Source organism: Taurulus bubalis (assembly GCF_910589615.1).
Source record: "Taurulus bubalis genome assembly, chromosome: 6".
Taxonomy (NCBI): domain Eukaryota; kingdom Metazoa; phylum Chordata; class Actinopteri; order Perciformes; family Cottidae; genus Taurulus; species Taurulus bubalis.
The window spans coordinates 26,301,671-26,320,731 of NC_136594.1; the positions used below are offsets into that span (position 1 = coordinate 26,301,671).

Here is a 19,061-nt window from a genome sequence, read left to right on the forward strand (position 1 = left end):
TATGTTTTTGGTGTTAGTCCATTTTTTATTTTGTTTTAATTAACAGCTCAGGGATGTTTAAGGAGCAACCTGTTTGTGCACTTTCTGAAGATGTTTTGCACTGTCAGTTCTGTTTTTGAATAAAGGGTTGGAAATTAATGCTTTTTTTCCGCAATTCATTGTAACACTGACATTACTAAAACTATTGCTCAACTGCGAGGGAATCTGCAGAGGAGAGCCCAGGCAGATAAACAGTGGTCTGATGTCTGAATGTTTGGTCTTTATGTTTCTAGTTTATTGTAGAAAGACCTTAAAATAGGGACCGTAAAAAACCTTCACCAATGATTTAAACATAGAGAAATATTGTCATTATGTATGCGTTATTATGCTGGGATTTCACTGGTCCGGCCCACTTGAGACCAAATGGGCAGCATGTGGCCCCTTCACTAAAATGAGTTTGACACCCCTGCTCTATTGGGTTGAGATCTGGTAACTGTGGGGGCCATTTTATTACAGTGAACTCATTGTCATGTTCAAGAAACCAATTAGAAATGATTGGAGCTTTGTGACATGGTGCATTATCCTGCTGGAAGTAGCCATCAGAGGATGGGTACATGGTGGCCAAAAAGGGATGGACATGGTCAGAAACAATGCTCAGGTAGGCCGTGGCATTTAAACGATGCCCAATTGGCACTAAGGGGCCTAAAGTGTGCCAAGAAAACATCCCCCACACCATTACACCACCACCACCAGCCTGCACAGTGGTAACAAGGCATGATGGATCCATGTTCTCATTCTGTTTACGCCAAATTCTGACTCTACCATCTGAATGTCTCAACAGAAATCGAGACTCATCAGACCAGGCAACATTTTTTCAGTCTTCAACTGTCCAATTTTGGTGAGCTCTTGCAAATTGTAGCCTCTTGTTCCTATTTGTAGTGGAGATGAGTGGTACCCGGTGGGGTCTTCTGCTGTTGTAGCCCATCCGCCTCAAGGTTGTGCGTGTTGTGGCTTCACAAATGCTTTGCTGCATACCTCGGTTGTAACGAGTGGTTATTTCAGTCAAAGTTGCTCTTCTATCAGCTCGAATCAGTCGGCCCATTCTCCTCTGACCTCTAGCATCAACAAGGTATTTTCGCCCACAGGACTGCTGCATACTGGATGTTTTTCCCTTTTCACACCATTCTTTGTAAACCCTAGAAATGGTTGTGCGTGAAAATCCCAGTAACTGAGCAGATTGTGAAATACTCAGACCGGCCCGTCTGGCACCAACAACCATGCCACGCTCAAAATTGCTTAAATCACCTTTCTTTCCCATTCTGACATTCAGTTTGGAGTTCAGGAGATTGTCTTGACCAGGACCACACCCCTAAATGCATTGAAGCAACTGCCATGTGATTGGTTGATTAGATAATTGCATTAATGAGAAATTGAACAGGTGTTCCTAATAATCCTTTAGGTGAGTGTGTGTGTATATATATATATATATATATATATATATATATATATATATATATATATATATATATATATATATATATATATATATATATATACACTCACCTATGTCTGACTAGCCAATAATCTCTGGCTCTACTTCAGCAAAATGACTTTCATTGTCATTAATCCTGGTAAATAAAACAGGGAATAGATTATATTTCTGTGGATGAAATCATTTGTATTTCATATTTTCCTCAGTGGAGCTTCTGGAGGCTTCTTCTGTATTTTAGATGCCTGAGACAATCAGAATGTAAACTATCCCTTAATTGCTTTTCCTAATTCGTTGATTGCGTCATCTATTTTTTGTCTACCAATAACTAGTAATTCATCATTTATCATTCAGAGGATATAATGGATTAAACTCCTCAGCTTCCTCTCAGGCCTCTTCTTCATACTTTGACTGCACCTGTTCTTTTCCTTCTCTCAGTTCCCTTTGATGCTGTTCCTTCATTGTATTCATCATGTTTGCCATCTCCTTTTCTTTCTCCTCTCTATCTCTCTTTCTCTCTGCTTCTCTCTCTTCCCTCTCCCTCTTTCTCTCCTCATTCATACACTCCCTCTCCCTCCTCATTTCCTCCTGTCTCTCTTTCCTCTCCCGCTCCCTCTCAGCTTTTAAGTCACATTTTATTACATTGTATTCCTCACTTTAAAATAATACTGCAAACGCTCTCACGTGCGGGATGGAATCATAGGATTAGATGGTGATGGGATTCTGTCACGAATATACGATCTTTGCTCGCCTCTTCCGGTCAGAGGGGGCGTGTCGTAAAGCAGGAGCTTCTGACGCGCCAACAGTCGGTGTGTGTGTGTGTGTGTGAGGTGTGTGTGAGTGTTAGCTGCTCAACACGGCGGCACTGACAGCCCGCGTACCGAGGAGGAGGAATACTGAAAGCCCCGCGTTACTCCGGTGTATCTCCCGGCTCGTGCAGCTCGTCTGAGCGGCGCAGCGGCCGTCTGTCGCGACGCAGCGGGACCCGGAGCTGACATGCGACGGTAGCCGTTAGCAAGCGAGGCGGGCCGAGGAGAGCTGGCTGCTGGTGTCCTTCAGCCAGGCGGCAGCATCGATGTGCAGCGCGAGCCCGCTCACCGAGTTTGTCGACGCCGAAGACGAGGATGCGCAAGGACGTGCGGATATTATTAGTGGGAGAGTGTAAGTGAAGCCGTGTGCTGCCCGCAGGGTTGTTGCGCTGTCTGCAGTCCTCTCGTCCCCATTGTGACCGTTACAGCCTCTGTTTGTACCGTAGTGGCATCGCTGCATATCATGAGGAGCAGACATGGCCCTGCATCAGCGGTGGCTTTCTAAAACAGTCGGTAGATAATTTAGAGGTATTGCAAGCGTATTGTCTCATGTTTCCCCTGATGAGAACATTTAAAACACTACAGTCCCCCAGCAAAGTCAAATAAATGTGCATCATTTTGCAGCCTAGAAGAAAGCTCTTTGAAACTCTTGCTGACTTCTCCATGCCTCTGGGTTTCTCTGGTCGTTGAATTCATGGAATGTCATTGAGCTTTTTCAGGAAGTGACCTCCAGAAAGAAAGATCATCCCCTGAAGAAAGGGTGTATTGCTCAGCTGCTTCCAGAATGATGTTGTTTTCACACTTTTATTAACAGTAGTTTGCATCTTATTGGACGTGGAGAAGGCCAGTAGTTTAAAAACAGAGCCGGCATGAAAGCTGGCATTCACAGTGCGACCATAAAGGAAGAAAACAGTCTGTAATTGGGAATCCGTGTCCCAGTCAAAGGGCCTGAATAGCTTTTTGAGCTCTTCTCATTTTCATGATGAATCACTAAATGATGTCCCCCACGGCTACAATACGAAATGAATTGTCATGATTTATTAAGTCGAATGTGGTGGCATCCGTCTCGTTTGCACTGAACTCTCACTCCTCTTCCTCCTTTCGACAGCCAAAGTGGGGAAGACGTCTCTCATCATGTCGCTGGTGAGCGAGGAGTTCCCCAAAGTGGTACGGATGAATGATTATTCTGTCAGGAGTTGGAGAACGCGCGACGAACTGGTCGTACACGTGTCTGCGTGACGTACGTGACCATGTTCCGTTTCTCCCAGGTTCCCTACCGAGCTGAGGAAATCACCATACCTGCAGACGTCACGCCGGAGAGGGTTCCCACACACATCGTGGACTACTCGGGTACCTCAAGCCCACGACTGTTTCTTGGGATTACATTGCATTGAATTGTGGTGACATTTGCCGTGTACAAAGTTGAATGTCTCGAGCACTTTCCTGGTTTTTAACTGCAGTCCACGCATCTTCCTCCTGCAGAGGCGGAGCAGACCGACGAGCAGTTGTTTCAGGAGATCTCCAAGGTCAGTCAGCGCCTCCCGCTGCCCTGTTAGAGAGAAGTGCTGAGTTCAGGTGGAAAGCCTAACGGTGTCTTTGTTGGTCTCTCTCTCGCAGGCAAATGTGATTTGCATTGTCTACGCTGTCAACAACAAGACGTCCATTGAGAAGGTGAGCTGCCACCGCGCCTGGCATTTCCATAATTAGTTTGTGTTGCAATGAAACCATAAAACCTGGATGATGATCTGTCCCATTTGAATCCTCGCTACCTTTTTGTTTTCCATAGGTGACGAGCCACTGGATCCCCCTCATTACTGAGAACACGGACAAGGACAGCAGGTGGGAACTTGTCTAAAAATGAGTTTTCTTTGTCAGCTCAGCTTTGGAGAATGAAACATGAGGTGAAGAGGCCGGTCCTTCTGCTGGTGGTTTGAGGTGGTGACTTACAGTCACGGGGTGGAAAGTGCCTCACAAGTGCTTCTCTGTAAGCAGAGAGCCGAAGTGGAAACAGCATTTTTTTTAAATGAGAAGATTCAGCTTCATGCTCCGTTTTTGTGTTGTTCTGTTTTCACGGTGAAATGAGTCACAGCTTCTCTTATACTACACTATACTATACTAAAGTACATGAAAAGATCAAATTATTTTATTTTATTCTTGGAAATAAAAGTGTGTGTGTGGTTCAGGGTTCCTCTGATCCTGGTGGGGAACAAGTCGGACCTGGTGGAACACAGCAGCATGGAGACCATACTGCCCATCATGAACCAGCACAGCGAGATAGAGACTTGCGTCGAGGTGAGAGAGAAGCCCACTGAAGACACTTAAGATGGTGTGAAAAATATTCTTAAAAATGGCACAAAGTTCAGTTGAACTGAATATAATTTGAAAGGTCAAAGGTCACTTGTTTTGGGCTGTAACACAATACTTCACACTTCACATAAAATGTCAAAAAGGACGACAATATGACACGGATGTGAACTGCAACTTTACTGGTTGTTGGAGGCAAACAACCACGAGGCGATGATTCTAGTTTCTCCCTTCCATGAAAGAAGCTGTTTTGCTCATTCAGAGTTTACAACAACGATGTAAATACTTTACACCCGTCGTGACCTGGATGTTTATTTTTTCCAGCCTGATTCATTAAAGCAGGCGTGTCGCTCAGACAGATCAGGTGTGCTAATACCCCATCTGACCCTGACTTAGCTCACACACACACACACACACACACACACACACACACACACACACACACACACACACACACACACACACACACACACAAACAGGGATTGCCAGGCTTTGCCAGGACACTGCATTTTCACAGAGTTGCAAAGGTGTTTTATTGCCACATGGGTATTTACACGGCGTTATAGAGCGTATTGGTATAAACAGTCTATATATATATATATATATATATATATATATATATATATATATATATATATATATATATATATATATATATATAATTATGATAAAACCCCCTTGTTCCTTTTCTTTATAGTGCTCAGCAAAGAACCTGAAGAACATCTCGGAGCTGTTCTACTACGCCCAAAAGGCAGTGCTGCACCCCACAGGTCCTCTTTACTGTCCCGAGAGAAAAGACGTAAGAGCAGAAATATAATGTGTGAATTCTGCGCCACTGTTTTCGTGATGCAGATGGTCGGCTTGTTTTACATCAAGAGAAAAAAGCGTATGAATCTCCATTTGAGAGTTATCTCTGAAAGCGGAATACATCGTCAAATTTCAGCAGGTGAATTACAAAGTGCATTTGTCAAAAGAACATTTTAATTAAAATGTCCCTTTTGATCCCAGATGAAGTCCCTTTGTGTCAAAGCCCTGACTCGAATCTTCAAAGTGTCCGACCTGGACAACGATGGGATTCTCAACGATAACGAGCTCAATTTCTTCCAGGTAAGTTGACTCATGACTGTTGTAGCTGACAGAGTTAACAATGGGTTTATAAAATGTAAAGAAAATAAAAAAGTCTTTGGCTCTTCTTGACGACAACAATGTCTGATCGCTCACAGCGGACGTGCTTCAACACCCCACTAGAGTCTCAGGCGCTGGAGGACGTCAAAAATGTGGTGAGGAAGAATTTGAGCGACGGAGTGTGTGACAACGGACTCACTCTGACGGGTAGGAACGCACGGATTCTCCTCCTCCTCCTCCTCCTCCTCCTCCTCCTCCTCCTCCTCCTCCTCCTCCTCCTCCTCCTCCTCCTCCTCGTGTTTACATGTCACATTATTCCCGGATCGTGTTGTTAATATTTCTGTGATATTCTTCTCCAGGCTTCCTGTTCCTCCACACTCTGTTCATCCAGCGAGGTCGCCATGAAACCACGTGGACGGTGCTGAGGAGGTTCGGCTACGACGATGACCTGGAGTTAAATCAGGACTACCTCTTCCCTCCGTGAGTTTTTCTTCTTTTACAGACGCAGCATCAACTCCATCCTTTTAATAAAAGCCTCATTATTTCCCTCACTGTTACTCTTTAGAGGGTAATACTGTACCTTCCTCAAACACAAAGTTCCCTTTTTGGTTCAATTTAAACATCTTCTTCTAGCCTTTTTGCTCATTTTGATTAAACTCGGCACTGTTAAGCCCTCAAATGAGATAATAGCTTCAGTACTTTACATAATACTTTAGTTTTTTGCACATTTTCACCACACCTACACAAATAATTCTACTGAGGACCACGAAGCAAATTAAAACCGCTCTCCTCTTTTGTCGAACAGTTTTCTGCGTTCATCGTGTGTTCTGCTCATTGACCATAACTCCCTTTGCTCCACATGTCTGTCTCCAGACTGAAGCTCCCTCCAGACTGCACCACAGAGCTCAACCACAACGCCTACCTCTTCCTCCAGAGCGTCTTTGACAAACATGACAAGGTGCGGTTCCTGTGAACCCGGTTCTGTATTTACTTTACCCTCTGCCCCGGAGAGGCTTTCACAGAAAGCTGCTCAGTACGGATCGCTGCACGAAACCAAAATACACCGGCGTGGCCGACGCCGACCACCTGCTGAGGCGTGACTTAGCGCGTTGTGACCGGGGAGGGATTGACCGAGGAATTAGGTTAGAGTGAAAGTCAAGGAGGGGAAAGGTGGCAGCTTGTACCATGTAGTGATTAGTGTCCTTCTGTGAGCGTCTGCTCCAGTCCGTCATATTTGTTTACTCGGGTAAAGATGACACATTTCCTGCCTTGAGCATTTTTCTTAGTTTGCCGTCGCTCGCCATCCCGAACAGTAACCGACCTTTTGCGTTCATCAGGACCGTGACTGTGCCTTGTCACCAGAAGAGACGCGGGACCTGTTTGATGTGTTCCCCTACATGCCCTGGGGTCCAGATGTCAATAATACAGTTTGCACTAACGAGCAGGGCTGGATCACCTACCAGGGATTTCTCTCCCAGTGGACGTAAGTGGAGACTCGTTTAGTTATGTCTTCTTTTTTTTTTTTACATTCAAAGCTTCTATTTAGTTTTTCCAAATAAAGCTTAGAATGTCATTATATGTTGATAATGCCATTACCCTAAACATTAGTTATATATGTGTAATGTATTGTGCTGTTAGAGTTCTGCCGGCTCTTTCTTGTTAACCCTTTAAAAACAGGGTGCGAAAATCCCCCTGCGCCTATTATCAGACAAAAAACAACAACATATTATCTCCGGAACCACATCGTTGTTTAACTTCATTTAAATTGCTACAATACCGCAACCCTTGTGAGAAGATACATCTGGTGTGAAACATAATTAAAGTAACCGTTAAGTTTAAGTATTTACGTGAACTCAATTTTTTAACCGAGCGACACAGTTTTTTGACTGAAACTCCTTTGAACACACACATGCTGTGTTCTGATATGATTTTTGTCACCGAGGCTCGAGGAGGCATTTTTGGGAAATCTTGCTCATATCGTGCTGGATGTTCATAGTTATGGTCAAAATATCTTTTAAACGTGTTTCTTTTGCAGATATACATTTTTTTTTACATACACACAAGTATTGGAATTAATTTAGGGTTCTTACGACGGCTCAAACACAGGAAAAAGAAAAAAAGTCTAGAGCCAAAATTGGCTCCAGGGTGCTTTAATGAAGGTGTTTTTAGATATATTGTTTTATTCTGGGCTCTGGTGCCCTCTGCTGGCAGTATAACAAAGGATGCTGTGTCTAACATGGGGACCCTGAACTTAATGGGCTGAAAAGATGACACCAATTGTCTGATTTGTGAACAGATACAAAACTAGGTATCAAACTTAGTTAGAATTTTACACATATCTTTCAACTATTTTTTTCGTGTGTATAATAAACTATTTTCAAATGATTTACCTCTGCGTATGTATTTAACACAATCTCTGTCACATTGGTTTCTCATATTGTGTTTCGTTCAGGTTAACAACATACCTGGATGTCCAACGGTGCCTGGAGTATTTGGGTTACTTCGGTTACTCAATAATTGCTGAGCAGGAGTCCCAAGCATCAGGGATTACAGGTGAATTACACAACAATAGTCACAACTTCTTACATCTTTGATCTGTATACAGGTTTATTGGGATATCACAAATATCGTTGACATATACATTATACGTTGAATCTGAATGTGGCTGACTGACTGCAGGCATGTGTTGCGTACGGCAGCCGTCTGAACTGACCCTCTGACCCTCTGACCTCCTGCACAGTGACCAGAGATAAGAAGATTGACCTGCAGAAGAAGCAGACCCAGCGCAGCGTCTTCCGCTGTAATGTCTTTGGAGACATTGGCAGCGGCAAGACCGGCTTCCTGCAAGCGTTCCTGGGTAGAAACTACGTGGTAAACAGAAACAAAACCAGATGCTTCTCACTTAGTATCTAATCCTGCTAACACTGCTGCTTTCAATCATGGTTTTATGTCCTGATCTGCTTCGTCGTGATGTGTCTTCTCTCCTCTCAGCGCCAAAAAACCATCCGAGAGGAACACAGATCCTACTATGCCATCAGCACAACCTATGTTTACGGCCAGGAGAAATACCTTCTTGTGAGTTTCAAAGATACCTCTTTCATTACTACAATGCTGTGGACCAGCCGGAGGGTGGCTGTGCTCACCTGGCTGTTCATCTAATCTTCACACTGCACTGCGACTGAAAGCACATGCGAGCCGGCTGGGTTTACAATTCATAAATGAAATATGGCAAATTGTACGTGAGCATGTGACTGCTGTTGAAACTCAGCCGTGGTCTTCTACCTCCCTCCTCTCAGCTTCATGAAGTGTTCCCTGACTTCGACTACCTGTCTGACGGCGATCTGGCCTGTGACATCGTCTGCCTGGTCTATGACGTCAGCAACCCTTACTCCTTCGAGTACTGCGCCAAAGTCTTCAAGGTAAAACCGTAAAAACCAACAACACGCATTATATCGGAAGACAAGCGGCACCTTAACCGCGACCGTCGCTCTCTTTCCGTCCTCAGCAATACTTCCTGGACAGCAAGATTCCATGCATGATGATTGCAGCCAAGTCGGACCTGCCGGAGATCAAACAGATGTACGGCTGCAGTCCTCTGGAGTTCTGCAGGAGGCACAAGCTGCCACATCCCCAGTCCTTCACCTGTAACACAACAGCGGCACCCAGCAGAGACATCTACACCAAGCTGACCACTATGGCCATGTACCCGTGAGTATGGAGACGCTTCCCCTGGATTGGTTGACCTTGCACGTGTCATTTTTGGTTCCTTTAGGGGTCCAAGCAAAGTAAAACTCTGTATGATGAAATCATCACTATTGAAGCCCTGAATTATGATGATCTCGGTCTCTTTTGTGTTTTTATGAATTCAGAACAGGTGAAAAAATAGGTTTTAGTAGGATAATCTTTACTTATTCTTTTAAACAAGACGTTATCTGGGAAAGCGGGTGACAATATATGTTTTGTTTGGTAGGATCATCAAATCAAAATCCAATCAAGTGTTTGTTGTTGTAGTACTCATCTCAGTAACAAGAGGCTGAAGTGCACCACTACCTCATCTTCTAAATAGGACTAGAAACGTTTCCAAGTCGGTTTTAATTTTCATAACTTTCTAACACACGATATATGTACTTTGTTTTTAGAGCGCATGGAGAAGTTAAAACTAACCTGGAAGAAAACATGAATGAACTTGAAAAATCACTTTCCAAAACCTTTTTCTTAAGTCATAAACACAGGAGAGAAAACTATTCAGATCATACTTAAGAAAATGGATGAGCAGAATTTATAATTTGTTTTCTTGCGTCTCGGGGCTCCCGTACATCACTCACTAGTGTTCCTAATAGCGTATGAATGAGGGGATTGCAGTTGTTTCTGCAGCTGGCTCGTGAATGGCAGGACATCCTGTGTACAGATGGGATGCCTTTTCTTTCTTCTTCTGCTAGTTTCCTCTTATCTTATGCATTTCTTCCTCCTGTGTGTTTTAAAAAAAATAATACAAACTGTGTGTCGGTGTTTTTGTCTTCCGTCTCTCTCCTCAGCCACGCCCGGTTGCGCTGCATGTGTACTTGTAACCGGTGCACCTTCTGCTTGTGTCAGAACTTCCTCAACTCTGAGCTGCTGCAGACGGTCAGGGCCAAACTCTACGCTGTTGTTCTCCGAAGGTCCTCCTCGCCTTTTTACCGCCCGCTCTGTGCATCCGCTCTCTTGAAGCTCGTCACGTTCATTTCTCCTCAAGTTGTTGTATTTTTGAGGCACCGACTTTTCAAATATTAGAGTAGAAAGTCGCACACATTTTCTCCATCATCATTTCCTCCTTTTACTTTGTCATCTTCCATCTGAAAAATCCTTCTGATATCTTAATTTTCCGTCTCCCTACAGTACGATTGACAGCATGCACTTTTCTATTCTGATCTCGGTCTCATTGTCATGGAGTTGGCGTTGGCGTCAACTTCCTTGTTGTCTTTGCTCGTGCCACACGGCGCCTCATCTGACCGATGAGCTGATTTCTGGTCTTGCCGTCCCGTGTCATAACCTCCATCCTGCACGTTCGTCATCTGTTTAACTGTCTTCTTTTCTTCAGCATGCGTCGAGGCTGCAGCCCCGCTCCGTCTTTTCACCCATGTTTGCTTTTGGCTCGTCTTATTTATTTTCACTTCATCCTCTCCAGCGACACCTCGTCTTTTTATCTCTGTACTCTTAATTGTCCTCCCCTTCTCTGTATTGATGTCTCTCTCTCTCTCTGTCTCTGTTTCACAGACATCTCAGCCAAGCAGACCTGAAGAGCTCGACCTTCTGGCTGAGAACCAGCGTCGGGGCCACGGTGTGTGCCGTGCTGGGCTTCGCCATGTACAAGGTGCTGCTCAAGTCCCGGTGATCCCCGGGTCCAACCCGCTCTGGCCCACGGTACACGTAGAGCTATTTGGACCCGTCACGGCATTAGGTTTTCCACTTTGCGTTTAGTAAATCAAAATATGTCATTGTTGTTTTGGTGGGAAGGAAAAATGTGTCAAAGCTTACCTTAACAAACATTCCTTTCTTTTTCTTTTTTCTTGCATTTTCCTTCCATTGTCAATTTCTTTTTTTTATAAAATAAAAACGGAACAATATTTAATTTTGTAACAAAATCGCTAATATCCTTAATCTGTTTGTTTTCAAATGTCTGCAAAGTAATATATCTATATTTATATTAAAAATGAGGGCACGCTGCTGATGCGCCGTAGTGATAACATGAGGTAGTACGTATATAGCTATTTTTTGGGGGGGTTGCTTGCTGAATGAAATGGAAGGACTCTGTCAGCTGTGAGGTTTGCAATAACGTCGATGCTTTTATTAGACTGAGCTGTGTGTAAATAGTATGTATAATATAGTAGACTGTCCATTTATTTGTCTTTGTTCAAAAGAGCCACGTCTGATTCCCACTCAACACTCTGGATGCAAAAGTGTCGTTAGCTCAACAGCCTGATTATGAACTCACACAGACGATAGCGAAGATATTCACAATCACAACAATCAGTTTGCTTTTGAGGCCCCAAACAGTTGGATGCACAGTCTTTTCTTTTATACATTTGTACGTCTTAGCAGGAAGTTTGATCATCGGATGTGAGCGTGTGGAAGAGTTAGCCTCTCTCTCTCTCTCTCTGTACATTTTTGTATCTGCATGCTTCTGAACTTCCTATCACATTCCAGCGTTTTAAGACTCACTGTACAAAAGAACCACCATGCCGACTGCTCCACATTGCTTTCCAGCTTCCCAATAATCCAGGGGTTGTAGTCAAGAGTGCTGAAAACGAGACCAGGCGAGTCACAGTTGGGTTTGACGGCCCATGCTGTGAGTCCCGCTCGCCTCACCCGATGCAATAATGTGACCCCAGATGTTAACTTCCATGCAATTGGTTCCGTTTGATGTATTCACGCAGCCCTGCCTTTCCAAAAGTTTACAATAAACAAATATCTGTATGACATCTGGTGTGATGGAGTTTCCTTTCAGCTGTTGCCTGAATATGTGATGGTAGTTTGGTTGTTTTGTGTGTTTCTGACCAGCTGTGGGACAGTGAAGCCTGCAACACGATGCAGACGGTATTCTTTAAGTACCGAAAAGGAAGCGTTGCAAATTATTTGTGACCATCAGAGCTAATGTGTTTTTGTATCTGACAAGACTATAGGTCATATTTATTATATTCAGACAGTAAGGAACAAGCATGTAATGACACAAGAGGGCAGCATTGCTTGAGGAAAAAAAATCAGTGTCAGCCATGTAGAGTATGCTTCAACATGCACCAGCAGCTTCCATGAGCCGGTCTAATGGGGAGCAGGGTCGGATGGCAAGGACTTGTGTTAGAAATAACTTTGAGAAAAATGTCACATTCGTGGCTAAGATATAGTATCTTTTATAGTAGTTTATCGAGCACAGTACCAAGATATGATTAAGATATGAAACCCATTTTGCCTTTACACAAATGCGCCTTCTCTCTCCAAATGAAAGCCACTCATAGAGTAAAATAAGCTCATCGAGCTGATGCCTCTGTAATTTAACACCCTTGGCTTGTCACTGTTCTTTTTATTATTGGGCTAATAATGCTTCAGTTCATCCCGAATATCAAATCATTTGGATGATTCTAATTTACTCAAACGGTGTTCCACAAGAATGCACGTCTGTCACTTCTCTCTATTTAAGCTATTTAAGTCTGGAGCAGCTTTGGCTGAGTGAGGGGGGCTTCCTGAGGGATGGGATGAGCGGATTACAAGTATTGACCTTGAATTTTCATCTCCTCCCGTCCTTAGACTGACTGACTCGCCCACAAACTTTTACTTGCACAACCCCAAATTGTGTTAAATCAAGCAGTACCCTGGGTCTCTCAAGAGACAGTGAAACTTGTGAAAATCGATAAAGTTCTAAGAAACACTGCATTTGGACATCTGAAGCTGAATTGTCTGGCGCAGCTGCTTTGTCAGGACATTTAAAGCACCACTGCTTCTCACTAATGAGCATCTGTAAATAACACTGTGCTGCAGGAGAACTCCTCTTTACCATGAGAATGAAGCCGCTGCAGTACTGCTTCTGGTGATACTGGGGAAGTAATCTAAAGAAGTGTGCGTGATACAAAGAGGACAGCGAGGCCTTTCCTTAGAGCAGTGATTCCCAACCATGAGTACCTCAGTGTGTACTACTGCAGTTTACTGCACAGCCTGGCATCAGCTGGACACCTGGACACCCTGCTGCATGCAGAGTGCATGACACGTTATAAATGTGCTGTCCTGGCTCCTCAATGGTGGAATGAGCTCCCCATTGATATAAGGACAGCAGAAAGTCTCTACATCTTACGCCATGAACTAAAAACACTTTTCGACTACACCTTTGAATAAAGAAAGTAGCACAGTAGTAGCACTTTAGCAGCCCTTAAATGGCACTTACCTATAGCACTTTGTAGTTAAACTTTCTTTAAGAAATCATACTTTCGTGATTCTTGTTGTTCTGAGTTTCTTCTCATGGTTGAATGCACTTATTGTAAGTCGCTTTGGATAAAAGCGTCAGCTAAATGAGGTGTAAAGGTTAGCAAGCAGAGAGGTTGACACAGTTTGATGAACGTGAAGAATAAACGGGTTAAAAAGCTAGTTAACGGTAAGATAGGCAGTGCAGCTAAAAGTATTGAGATTGAGTAATGGTTGAAAGAGTTATGGATTCATTATTGAAACTGTTAGTGATAAGTTGTAGATAAACGGCATATGGTTGCATAGTGATTGGCTGAAATAGTTCAAAGTAACTGAAAAACACCTGAAATAACTAAAAGTAACGGATAAATGGCTAGAAGTTGTAATGGTTGAAACGTCCAGCTTCTGCTACTCCAAGTGTATAATGGCACAAATGCAAACTGGACCACAGCATCGACAGTTCAATTGTGTGAATGAAAATAACATATTGTGACAATCTACACAATTCACAGTGTGTAACATCCAGTTTACGATCGCTGAACACATCACGAGCATCAGCCTGAGTCCGTCAGCAAAGAGCTCAGAGAACAGAAGAGGCAACACCCAGCTGTTAGCGTATTGGACACATGAGCTCGGTTTCCCACATAGCAGGTGTTTCTCCTGCCGTGCATCTCGTCTCTCCTTCTGGTTCACACTGCCTCGCCTCCTCCGCCTCTCATGTCACAGCTTTGCAGCTGACGTTTGCACATGACTTGTGAAAGCTGCCACGTCAAAGCTGATTCTGTCCAATTCGATGCTTTTAATGGAAATTCCCATTGGAGTCTGCAGCTAACAAGACAATAATTCCCTTTGCTCCTCTGTAATATGAAAGATGGAATGTGATCTGTCCTTTGGAGACTGTGGCATGGTTTATTTATGAATGGATTCATCTACTTTGCTAATTATGATTTTAATTTTGCAGCCTAAGTCCTATTATGCATTCTCTCCATACACAGTTTAATTTATGAAGCATTGTATCTCTGGTTTCAGCGTGATGCCTTGAAGTCCTTATATTCAGTAAATCTATGTTTGAATGGTGATCATTATTTGAGAGGTAAAAGTACATTATTTTGAGGCTGCTAATATTTGTGTGTGTCAGAATTATGGGTGAAGCTACAATAACTTAAAATGACATAAAACGTGTTCCAGCCACACAAGACCACATGGAAATACAGAATCTCAACATTTGGCCACGGCTTGCTGATCTCTGACCGCTGATGTACAGAATGGCTCCAGGCTCCTTTTTTAAACAAAATATCAGACTCCAACTTTAACCCTGCTGTGTGGGAATGAGGAAAAGACCTCAAGACCTAACAATATCAGCTGACCATATTGTTTCCATGGCAATGCTATCACATATACTGTATACCTGGGGGTGTTTCACTGGACGGTACGGATCAACCTACACACTGCAGACCACACCGCCATCACATCGCTTCTCCTGACTACTGTGTGGTGTCTCGAGGTGTTTGTCTGAACGGGACCCGTCATTCTGGTGATTGTAGCGGAGAAGGAGGAGGAGGAGGAGGAAGAGGAGGATGAGGAGAAGGAGGATGAGGAGGTCAGTTTACAGCCAACACTCCCTGTTCTCTGAGCCTTTAGGACTTTTAAGTGCAGTGGTGGAATGTAACTGCATTTACTCAAGTGCTGCTCTTAATAATTTGAGGTGCTTGTACTTATTCGTTATGTCCCACTTCTACTAGTACGCTATAATTCAGAGGTTACTTTTACTCCACTACATTTTTATTTATTTACAGCTTTAGTTACTGTACAATATTTTGGCAGACAAAACATATGAAGAGCTCGTTGCAGCAGGTAGAGGATGGCGCCGTCCACTCCCACATGAGGCTGGTAAGCACATTGCAGAGGGTCCAGTGATGATTTCACCTGCGGTCGGAGGTGAGCCAAGACCAGCCTGTGCAGCACCCTAATCATGAGGGCAACCCATCTGTAGTCATTGAGGCCAGATGGAATCGACTTCTTCGGGACAGGGACCAGGCACGACGTCTCCCACAGCACCGGGACCTCCTCCTGCCTCAGGCTCAGGTTGTAGAGGTGCTGCAGGACACCAGACAGCTGGGTGGCGCAGGTCTTTAGGACCCTGGGGCTGATGCCATCAGGTCCTTCAGCTTTGTCTTGGTGGAGTTTCTCCAGCTGTCTTCTCACCTGGTCAGTCGTCACAGAGAGAGGGGGAGGGGGGGGGGGGGGGGGGTTGGAAGAGCCCTTTGATGTTGAGAGCTCAGTGTTTGTGCAGCTCACCAGGGGAGGCAGAGGGGGAGGTGTTTGGGAGGTGTGGTGTGTGGAGGAGACGGATGAGGGCTGTGAACTGAACTAGGATACTTCCTAGAGTTTATTATGTTTTTGTGACACATGATGAATAAGAATTTATAACATGGACTTTGCATTAAATGTCATTGAAACCGACTGAGATGTTAGTAAAAAGAAAAAAAAGTAGAACATTGTTACCGTTGACCACTTTAATATGATGCACCAGCTGTAAAGATCCTTCAATGTGTGCAGCAAGATGCTGGAGCGCCCTGTACTTCACCATCGTCTGCTGGGGGAGCAGCATTTTTATTTTATTTTTATTTACACCTTAATATGCACATACATACTTGCACTCTTGCACTTCTACTGTTTAAGTTTAAGTTAATTTAATTCCTAAATTAATACTATGTTATTCTTTCTTTCATACAGCTATTTTATTGTTGTTGTTATTTTTATCTTTATTCTATTAGTATTTTTATTGCATATATCTTTCATCCCTGTTGTTTTTATATCTTATCTTATCTTATTTTCTGTGTAAATGGCTGCTACGTGACACTAAATTTCCCTTTGGGGATTAATAAAGTATATATCCATTCATTTATTCAAAGCATTTCAGTTGTAACTCATCCTTTTCTTCCTTCACACTTTCTTTGACGGACCATGAGACCAACAGTGATATGACCAAAATACATCAATTAAAAGAACATTTGTAAAAAAGCAAACATGCTAATGACATAGACTATTAGAAAGTGAGCAACTCCTGTCCCTTTATTAATGGTTTACAGTGTTGGGGTAGTTACTCAGAAAAAGTAACTAGTTACAAGTTACTTCTGAAAATTGTAACTAGATTACTTTACTAGTTACTGCATTTGAAAAGTAACTTCACTACTAGTTACTTTCCTTTCCTTTTTTTTTAAGCAAATGTCCAAATTAACCGCAAAGATACCTGGACAAACATCATGGCCCTTTCATCCAACCCTGTCTCCTAAAAATTACGTTCCCCCAGAACTAATACGCATTCCCAATTACGTTTGATCAGAAACGTATCTCCTCCCTGATTATGTTTGTGTTTGACGAATATAGAATATATATATATATATATATATATATATATATATATATATATATATATAGTATAGTACATCCGGTTTTCAAAATACTAACTGATATGAATGTGTTCAGAACATTTCTGACCACATCCACACATCTTAACTGTACCAGTACGTTGTGTTTGACATATTACAATATTTCTGTAAGACCAGTACAGTTAAGATGTGTGGATGTGTATTTTAAAAACCGGATGTTGGGTCCCGTGACTCCTTCCGCCCGTTTGAATATTTTTCACGTCAGATTCTGCACTTGATGTGACCTCAGAGATCCGAGTGTCTGCTGATGATCGCAGTGGTTTACTGCACTAGACGGAGTTCATCACACACTTTGGGCTGCATTCACAAACAACCCGACTCAGAGAAGACCGTAGCCGGCGCGAAGGAGGCTGTTACTGACGGCCTGACGGCGACGCCAAGCGTCTGAAGACCGAGCCCCGAGCCTCCCGGTGCGGCCGGTGCTCCGGTGCGGCCGGTCCCCCCGGTGCTTGCCTTCCGGTGCGCCCGGCCCGGGCCGGCCGGCTTTCACTGGCCGGCTGTCACTGGCCTCACCCCGCCGCTCTTTTCTTTTTTCTCTGCAGAGTTTAAAAATTAAAATATGCTTAAATAAAGCAAGAAAACAATAACACAAACACACGATTATAAACGTATTTGTAATACGTCAAACACAAACAAAAACAATAAAACAAAAATACGTGTTTAATCAACCTATACGTGTAAAATCAACGTATGTGTAATACGTCAAACACAAACATAATCAGGGAGGAGATACGCTTCTGATCAAACGTAATTGGGAATGCGTATTAGTTCTGGGGGAACGTAATTTTTAGGAGACAAGGTTGCTTTCATCACTTTATTTTCAATAAAGGGCATCTCTTAGCCTTTCCACATAGTGTATTGTAAACATGTAAAACAAAATGGCATATAAAACTCAGCCATTAACTTGAACGAACATTAACCCTGTTCACACTGTCTGACCAAAGAAATATGCCTCACTTTAAAATCCACAAACAACAGGATACAAGAGGCTGTGTATGGTGGGGACATTCAGGTCAAACAGCATAACACATTGAAAACAGGCTTTTGGAAACATGAGACCCCACTAAACCAAATGGGGGCCGACTCCTAAGAACAAAACCAGCTTGTTATAGGAATCATTGTAGTGGTTTAAGAAAAATAGAAAAATTAATGGCACTTTTTCCCATAAAATAGAAACAGAAATGCACTTAACCCAAAAAATAGAAACAGAAAATCCACTTCATCTTTGCCTAAATAAACAGAAAGTGCACTATATCCTATGAGGTTTATCATTTTTCTCTATTCTTCAAAATAGCGATTGTATCGCATGAGTAAAAGTCTCTTGAATCTTTTATCCGACAGCCTGTTCCTCCTTGGGGTCAGAACAATACTGCCCAGGCTGAAAGCCTTTTGACAGTGTTGTAACTTGTTTTATTACATGATTTACTCTTATTGTGAAGAGCATGTAAACAGGAAGTGCTTTTACTTTGAAGGCAGAAAGTACAATGATACGTGCTTGTTGACGCTAACTAATGTTGATGTTACGTGTGGAAAATATATACATGTCGGGTGCAAGAGCGCGTTCTCAATGCTGTAACAGTTGTAATACTGCAGTTCACCAGTAGAGGGATTCCGTTCATACAGACGTGTCTTGTCCTCATTAGAAGCTCCACGTCATTACACAACAGGTGCACTTGATGGTATTGAGTGTTGTATTGCTTTGCAATATCCTTAATCCTAGGGAACCTGGAGAGAACCTCCCAGTTGGATCCGGGCTCTCCGTCTCCGTCTCATCCATTCCCCGCTTCCCTCCTTCTACGCAGCAGCAGCTACGTCACTCAAATCACTCAGATGGAGTTCTGTGATAGGTTGTTCATGCAGGAAGTGTCGTGTGACTCGCGCGCCGCTAAAAGAGAACTTTTCGGACTGGTACAAATGTCTTGAGTAACGCAGGAACGCGCGTTACTGAGGTCTAGTAAAGTAGTGTAGTTACCAATA

At 43.2% G+C, this 19,061-nt stretch overlaps 1 protein-coding gene across 3 annotated transcripts; it reads left to right on the forward strand.

Annotated features, from left to right (window-relative positions):
• Positions 1 to 2,592: 2,592 nt before the first annotated feature.
• Positions 2,593 to 12,120, forward strand: rhot1b (ras homolog family member T1; the record flags this gene model as incomplete). 3 transcript variants are annotated; one of them, XM_079220328.1, is made up of 20 exons in its annotated part: positions 2,593 to 2,629; positions 3,386 to 3,444; positions 3,546 to 3,627; positions 3,760 to 3,803; positions 3,895 to 3,948; positions 4,064 to 4,116; positions 4,461 to 4,569; positions 5,279 to 5,380; positions 5,590 to 5,688; positions 5,805 to 5,913; positions 6,066 to 6,186; positions 6,580 to 6,664; positions 7,044 to 7,189; positions 8,159 to 8,259; positions 8,447 to 8,577; positions 8,698 to 8,781; positions 9,003 to 9,125; positions 9,212 to 9,414; positions 10,242 to 10,364; positions 10,960 to 12,120. In XM_079220328.1, the coding sequence occupies 20 exons, from the start codon at positions 2,593 to 2,595 to the stop codon at positions 11,075 to 11,077; spliced, it is 1,983 nt and encodes a 660-aa protein (XP_079076454.1). In that variant the 3' UTR covers positions 11,078 to 12,120. The 3 variants fall into 3 exon arrangements, with proteins under 3 accessions (XP_079076454.1, XP_079076453.1, XP_079076455.1); XM_079220327.1 differs by having other exon boundaries at positions 3,546 to 3,614; positions 3,738 to 3,803; XM_079220329.1 differs by lacking the exon at positions 10,242 to 10,364.
• Positions 12,121 to 19,061: the final 6,941 nt, after the last annotated feature.